Raw genomic sequence first — 8,330 nt, forward strand, 5'->3', positions numbered from 1 at the left:
AGAAGATGCTATGAGAGAATACATGGAGGACATGGTTTTGGAGAGAGGAATGAGGAAGGGAATTCAATTTTAGATTTTGCTGTTGCTTTTGATCTATCTTTTGTAAATACTTACTTCAAAAAGAAAGATGAACATTTATTTACCTTCAAAAGTGGACATCACAGAAACCATATAAATTTCTTCCTAACTAGAAAGACTGATAGATTGTTGTGCAAGGATTGCAAGGTGAGACTAGGGAAAAACTTAACTGTACAACATAAACTTGTGGTCTTGGATATGTGCCTAACCCAAAAAACTCATAAAAGCAAGTTTAACTATCCCAGGATAAGAAGGTGGAACTTGAAAGGAGAGTGTTCGAAATCTTTCGCTAATGAAGTAGTCAAACAAGGAAAGTGGGATTTTGAGAGGGACACTAATGCAATGTGGAATGAGATGACTATGTTTATCAAGAAGGTGGCTAAAGATGTCCTAGGTGAATCAAAGGAAAACTCCATTTTTATAGAGAGACTTGGTGGTGGGATAGTGAGGTTCAAGCTGTCATTAGGAATAAGAAAGCTAGTTTTAAGACATGACAAAGAACTAAGGATGTTTAGGATCTTTCAAAGGTATAGGTTGGTTAGAAATGAAGCTAAGAAAATTGCGGGAAAAGCAAGAGAGAAGAAGTATGAAGAGTTATATAAGTTGGGCACGAAGGAATGGAATAAATCTATTTATAAGATAGCTAAATATGGGATAAGAAGAGTAGAGATCTTGACCATACTAGTTTGTGATGAAGACATTAAGAAAATATGAGAAATCTATTTCTCTAGTCTACTAAACGAGCATGCTTCAAGCACCTTTGATTCGGACAACTACACCATTCATCAAGGCACCAATTTTTAAATATATATGCGGAGAATTTCAATGTCATAATTAAAATAAACAGTAAGGAGGATGAAACTTGGCAAGACACAAGGTCCTGATGAAATCCCAATAGAAGTACGGAAGAGCTTAGGAACCCAAGGGCTAGTTTGGTTGACTAAGTTGTTCAGTAAGACTATCGAGCACAGGGAAAATGCCAGATGAATAGAGGAAAAGCATTGTGGTTCCAGTTTATAAAAATAAATGAGATATTTAAACCTGTAATAACTATAGGGACATTAAACTGATGATCAATACTATAAAATTATGGGAGAGAGTAATTGAAGTATGTTTGAGACACTTAACCACAATTACAGAGAACTAGTTTGGGTTTATGCCGGGAAGATCAACAACGGAGGCTATTTACCTAATTAGAAGATTTATGGAAATGTATAGAGAGTGTAGGAAGGACCTTCATATGATATTTATAGACTTAGAAAAAACTTATGATAAAGTTTCTAGAGCATTAATTCGGTAAGTACTAGAGAAAAGAAGTGTTGCAAGTAAATATATAGACATAGTTAATGATATGTATGATGGTTTAGTGACAAGTGTAAGAACAATAGAACGACAAAGTAATAAATTTCCAATTACAGTTGGGCTATGCCAACGATCAACTTTAAGCCCATATTTATATGCACTTGTAATGGATAAATTAACCAAAAACATTCAAGACCATGGTAAAAAATTCAAGGGAAACTCAAGTTTCGACCGGGTGAAAATGGGAAACTTAGGTGGAAACTTGGGAAAATCGAGGAAACCGAGGACTTTTCCGTACAAGTTCCGACAGGTTTTAGAGAGTATTTTGGGGGTGGGATTCTATATTTAAGCTAATTAGAGTATAAAGAACACATTGGCACATGCATTTTACTAAAAAAATCAATGTAGATATGTCATTCAAAGTACATAACATTAATGTAAAGATGACCGAGAAGTACACAATAAAATTAACTATACTTAAGCATAACATTCAACATATAACTTCTAACTTCTAAGTTCAATTCAAAACATCAATTAAACTCTTAAACATTAGATACAATGTAACTAGTAATAAAAATAAAATGGGAAGTACAACTCACTAAATCAGTGCCAAGAGGAGTGCCTCGGCGGATCCATCCTATGATTCAAAGTAGTATTGTGCCTGTGACATCCTCTCCCCTGACCAATGGACATAGACATCCCATGACATGTGATGCCTATGGTTGTCGAGGTAATCGATAACTGCAGCTCTATAGGTCTGGTTGCCAAGATGCATAAGATATCCGATTTGAGGGAATGCACAATAAGGATAGGGAAGTCCTGATTGAGCCTTAGGGGGTAGGGGTTGCGGTTGTATGCCGAAGATTTGCTCCACAAACATCTGTGTCCCCGAATCAACATCCATATAAGTTGCACCCCTGTTCACATATACCATCCTCCCGTCAGACGTTGGATAATACATCCTAGTCTGTTCCACTAGTCTATGTCCCCCATAATCCTGAGGAAACTCTTGACCATAAGATGCAATACTATAAGCCCCAGAAGAAGATGCAACACTCTCCGTACCACTCTCGTACAAGTGGGGATCAGCTGTTGCCGGTATCCAGTATCCGACAGTGGAGCTTTTTGACTCATCTAGACTCATAGATCTCATGGAGCTTGCCAAGCTATTCACATCATGGGATTGTAAGACCCGTACGATGAAGTGTCATCCTCATACCCATGTCCATGCTGCTTCCCTTTCCCTTTCCCCTTCCAGCTGCAAGTGGAACTATGACCTGCACCGTGGTCGACATCCCTGGGTAGCGTGGGTGAACTGACTCTCCCCCGTGAACCTTAATGGCCCTCCCTGTCCCTGACTCTCAACTGGGGTTATTGTTGGCTCTGGTGGTGGTGGTGGTCTCTCCCATGGTTCAGCTGAATCCTGATCAGCAGGCCCATCACCATCATCATCAGCATCACCACCACCACCAACATCATCATCATCATCATCATTCCCACTCTCATGCCTACTACCAAGTCCATCATCATCATCATCATCTGCATCATCCTGTGCTTGGCTAGCAGGTGGCTAAGTAACATCATCATCATAATCTTACCATATAATATTATGCACCGGGGTGTGGTACAAAGGGACGGTTAGGCTCGGTGTGCACTCTCCCATCTGTGGCCAAGAACTCATCCACATTAGCTCCCATCTCTCGTGCAATTTGACTATTGGGTCGACCTCCCGCCTCATCCAACAATGTTTGGCTTAGACCTTTGGGTCTAGGATAACCAATCAAACTGATGCTTTGGTCTGGTCCTGGTTCATTAAGACCTGGTTCGTTGGCCTCATAAGGCATTTCTCAGTGAGGCACTTCTCGGTAGAAAGGGATTGCTAAAAAGAGCGCCTCCTAGTGATAGCCAGATGTCCCGAGAAGCTTCTCGGCTCACCTCTTTGTAGGCACCTGACAAGCCACTTCTCAGATAAAATAATGTTGCCAGAGGACTCTGCGCATATCTTTCAAACGTCAATCAACGCATTAATTTCAGCATTGAATGCACTGAAATTCATAAAATGCTCATTGACAGCCAAGAAGCTTCTCATTTGCCCACAGCTTACTCGAGCACCACATCCTACCATTTGTCTGCCAAAGATTGGACTTGCTGTCACATCAATGTTAGAATAATTTGATCACCTTATTCTGTGAGATTATGTACAGTTGCGAAAGCTTCCTGGGGAAGATTGGGGTTTAGCTTGCTGATCAAGCCATGTCCCCCAAATGATTGCCACCCTCCTTTTGGAATCCATGAATCTGATGGCTAAGCAACACCTTCATGATCACAGAGGTATGAAGAGAATAAATATACTAACACTCAATACCAAAAGGGGTAAGTCCTTGAAGAATATTAAAGCTGGTTGATAACTCTCTGGCCAACCACCCAAGAAGACATTCTCTTCGTCTTCTGGGAGTATTTACTTCTTCTTGAGGATTTATGTTCAATAGGATCTGACTCAATCATTGGAGGTGGTTTCCCGTCCCCAGAGGCTGCCCACTCTCACTTTCTTTGTCTTTCTAGGAACCAAGAACCAAGTTTGATCTTGGAACAAACCATTTTGGTCACAAGTTAGATTTTGGAGCAGCATTTGGCGCCATTTGTGGGAAACACTAACTAAAAGCCATTAATAGCTTTTCCCCTCGATTCTTTATGAAACATTCTAGAGGAAAGAAGGCATTTAGCATCAACATTGGAAACGATGTCAATCACAACAACCATAACAGAAATACACAAATGGAGTGGAAGAAGAAGGGGGGGGGGGGAACTCCAGAACTGAGATGGACCTAACTAGCATTTAACTAAGAACCAAGAGCCTCAAAACATAAACCAATGTTTTTTTGAGATATCACATTGGAGGCAAATGAAAGATGTCAATATTTATGGGAAGTAAAAATTACTTAGGTTGAACGTCCAAATAAAAATTACCCTAAGAAATAATATAAAAAGTGAACTCATAGTCTAATATGATCAAAATGACTCAAGGCTTATATCATGGTTAATAAGAAGATCAGGGTAAAAATCAAGGACAGGATTAGGGTCAAGATTAAGGACAAAATTAGCATGAAGATTGGGGCCAAAATTAGGGCCGAAATTAGGGTCAGGATTAGGGAAAAAATTAGGGTGATGATGTAGGCCAAAATTAGGGCCAAATCATGGTCAGGGTTAGGGCAAAAAATCAAGGACGGTTTGGAATGGGCCTTGCAGGCCAAAGAGTAATAGCAGGCCCACCCTTGGCCCTGATTCACCCTTAGGGTGAAAATCTTGAGCCCAAGCCCTATTTGGGCTCAGGGCGGGTCAAGGCCGATAGGGCCAAACTTGCACCCCTAACATATCCATATGGGATATAACCGATACATCACTTATTGATGAGTCTCTTCTTTTCTTAAAAGGGCACTTATTGGTCTTCCCAAAAATTTATCGGCCAGTACAATACAATACTTGATATGAGACAATATTTCTCTTAAAATGACTTGAACAATATTATACTTCATACCAATACTTTAAACCTTGTGCGCTTCTATTGACCCTTGTAGTGTCATGTGAGTTGCATCCACTAATGGAAATTGTTGGCAAATCAAAGGAGCTATTTGAGACGCAATTTTGATTAAAAAACAAGAATAACATTGACAATTTTATTTGTAAGGTATAAAGAAAACATATTATTCATTATTAGGATTAGTAGAAAAAGGCCAAGAACTTCTAAGTTAGCCATTCATGATCTTCTAACATTGGATCGGGTTGGTGATTTTAAATAGGGAGGGTATCCCTAGAAAGCCTCTAGATAGAGTACTAGTTAATCCCCCCCCCCCCTTCCAAAAAAAAAAAAAAACCAGAGTTTTTAGGAAATTCTTCGCATGGTTCCAAGGTTTAAATATCCCCCAAGATACAATATGATACTAGCTGATACATATCCATATTGAATATAACCGATACATCACATATTGATGCGTTTCTTTCTTCTCTTAAAGGGGCACGCATTGGTCTGCACAAAAACATATCGGCCACTACAATACAAAACTTGATACGAGACGTTATGTCTCTTAAAATGAACAGACTGATATAATTCTCAATACCGACAGTTTGAACCTTGTATGCTTCTATTGACCGTACCCTTGCAGTGTCATGTGAGTTGCATCCCCCAATAGAAACTCTTGATAAGTCAAAGAAGCAATTTGTAACGCAATTTTGATTAAAAAGAAGAATAAAAATGACAATTGCATTTGTAAGATACAAAGAAAACATATTATTCATTACTGGGACTAGTAAAAAAGGCCAAAACTTCTAAGTTACCCATTGATGATCTTAAAGCCGACCACAATCATAAAGAGCGTGGTCTGCAATAATGACAGAGAAGATGAAAAGAAGAATGAAAGTTAGGAACTTAGTGACTGGTGATGTGGTCTGCAATAGTGTACCAATGAGATAAGTCTGTGTAGCTAGCCTCAAAATTCTCATCTTTCGCTCTTTAACGTATCGATCAATTGCTTTCTCAATCGTTTTTGACATTGCCTTCTCTTCTTCTTCATTGTTCGTGCTACTCTCTGAGTCCAAGCCAACTGCTGCTACTGGGTTTTTGGAAATCTCTTGTGCAAAGCATCTCCCAAGCACAACTGCATCTTCTAGTGCTGCAGCACCACCTTGTCCAACAAATGGTCCCATTGCATGCATTGCATCTCCAGCCGTTGTGACATTTCCTTTCCTAAAACTTTCTACCAGTATGTCCCATGGTGCTCGATGCCTCAAACTATAGAAAGTTATTGACTCAAGTTCACACTTCTTTATTACCTCAGGGAATCTTTCAGGGTGGTCCTTTATTAATTCCAAAGTTGAATCTCGGAGAAGCTTTGGTTCTTGGGCAACCTTCGAATCTATTCAAAAATCCGTCATTGCGTCAAATCAATCACCATCGAGGAATCAAAAATTTATATCTTCTACTATAAGAGATATAATGATGTTACACAAAAGTAATCAAGGGAAGTTGCTTAAATTACGGAGTTTAGATCCTCCCCAGTGATATTTAATCAGAGCAGTTATAGTGTTGTACCTTGAGGAGTCCGTGGTCGAGCCACAAACCAGTAAATAAGCTTATCATCAATTGGTAGTCTTCCGGAGAGTGTATGGTTTCCCCTTATTCGAACAAATTCATCACCGAAGCCATGGCCATTTGGGTATTTTGTGAAACCTACTACCCCACACACATCAAAGCGCTTTGTAGGTTTCAACTCCAACCATTTTCCCACCACTGAATTTACACCGTCACAACCAATTACAACCTGCATAAATGAATGTGATTCAGTATATATATATCAATGCATGCGTACAAATATATATAAGCTGCCAAAAAAATAAGATGAAATTCTACCTTGGCGCTAATGATAGTTCCATCCTGCAGATGGAGGATGGAACGGGAAGAATTAATAGGATCAGATTCCATTTTCACTATTTGGCATCCAAACCGTATTGTCTCGGATGGCAAACTCTCAGCCATGATTTCAATTAGATCACTCCTCTTGAGGCATCTATACTCTGCATTTCTTTAGTAGGAAAAAGGAAAATTTTAATTACTTAATCAACATAATTAAATAGAGAGCTTAAGGAACTTACTTGAATGATTGCTCTTGTTGTGAACCCTCTGGAACGACAATATCTCGAGCCCTAAAAAACGCATGCATATATATAATTTATGGAAGGTTTTGGAATAATCCACATAGATTACACAGTGATAAAAATGAAAGAGAGTGTCAACATGAACTCCGTATGATATTCAAAAGAAATTACCGAGATAAGGGAATAGCTTTGAGCCTGAGGTGATGGCCAACTCCAAGCTGATCCAGAGCACGCCATGCATTTGGCTGGACACCAATCCCTCCTCCTTCTGTCCTCAGTGATTTCGCCTTCTCTAAAACTGTGCTCCTAATCCCCTTCCTTATCATACATCATTAATAATCAATATCTCCTTCAATTCATCTAATCCTTCTTCCATACTTGCTTTAATATAGTTAATACTAGACAGATCAAATGGGTACCTGTGAAAAGCAAGAGCAGTAGCGAGGCCACAGATTCCTCCACCGACGATTACAATCGACTTTTCCTCCATTGATGAACACTCTCTGTATCTCACACTAAATTTTGATCAATGAGGTTGCAGACTTGCAGTCGTCTTATTTATTCACACTTAAATGCTACACAGAAAACAATAATTCAGTGCTTTCTGTGAACGTTCAGTCAACATATGTGGTAATGGTTGATAAGGACCATCAGGTGAAGGATATCCTTGTATTCCAGGCCAAGAAATCGTGATTGACAAGAAAACCCAAAAAAAAGCTAAGTTAGTCTCCCAATTGACTTAGTCTCCCATGTCTGCTGAGGTAAATCTAAGTCAGCAATTGGAGGTAAAAACTATACGTCATTCCTTACATCATAACTATGAATATTCTAATCATTCATGTCAAGCTTTTAAGTATCGACTTCGACTATCGATTATGGGATAAGTTAGGTAATTTTTAGAGATTTTTTTTATTAAGGCAAATTACATATATATACTCCCCATATTTACAATCAGTTATATATACTATCTCTAAAAAAAAAAATCAGTTATAAAAATCTATTTAATTAATTAAGTGAAATGATGATAATAACAATAAGGGGTAATTGTAATTGATTACTTTTTAAAGAAAGTAAATGTAATTGATTGCAAATATAAGGACTCTATATTTAATTTGTCATTTTTATTAAGCATACTAGAGAAATTCTCATAGAGGCAAATAAATGACGGTTAACAAGAAATGAGGGTGGAATTAACAAACAGAATTTGGCAACTGATAAAGACTTTACACTCCTAGCTAGAAATTTTTTTGTTGATTATTCTATGAAAAAAGTAGGGTCAACAAGAAATGAGGGTGGAGTTA

The 8,330-nt window shown here is 38.5% G+C and overlaps 1 protein-coding gene across 1 annotated transcript; it reads right to left on the reverse strand.

Moving 5' to 3' along the window:
- Nucleotides 1–5,606: 5,606 nt before the first annotated feature.
- LOC149018938 (monooxygenase 1-like) lies at nucleotides 5,607–7,581 on the reverse strand. The gene is made up of 6 exons (XM_089154452.1): nucleotides 7,449–7,581; nucleotides 7,201–7,347; nucleotides 7,027–7,077; nucleotides 6,785–6,956; nucleotides 6,467–6,695; nucleotides 5,607–6,290 (listed from the first exon to the last, which is right to left on the reverse strand). The coding sequence occupies exons 1-6, from the start codon at nucleotides 7,517–7,519 to the stop codon at nucleotides 5,725–5,727; spliced, it is 1,236 nt and encodes a 411-aa protein (XP_089010578.1). The 5' UTR covers nucleotides 7,520–7,581; the 3' UTR covers nucleotides 5,607–5,724.
- Between the last annotated feature and the right edge of the window lie 749 nt (nucleotides 7,582–8,330).

The sequence above is a fragment of the Hakea prostrata genome, chromosome 4 (genome assembly GCF_041222555.1).
Source record: "Hakea prostrata isolate BN-2017 chromosome 4, UWA_Hpros_2, whole genome shotgun sequence".
Classification (NCBI taxonomy): domain Eukaryota; kingdom Viridiplantae; phylum Streptophyta; class Magnoliopsida; order Proteales; family Proteaceae; genus Hakea; species Hakea prostrata.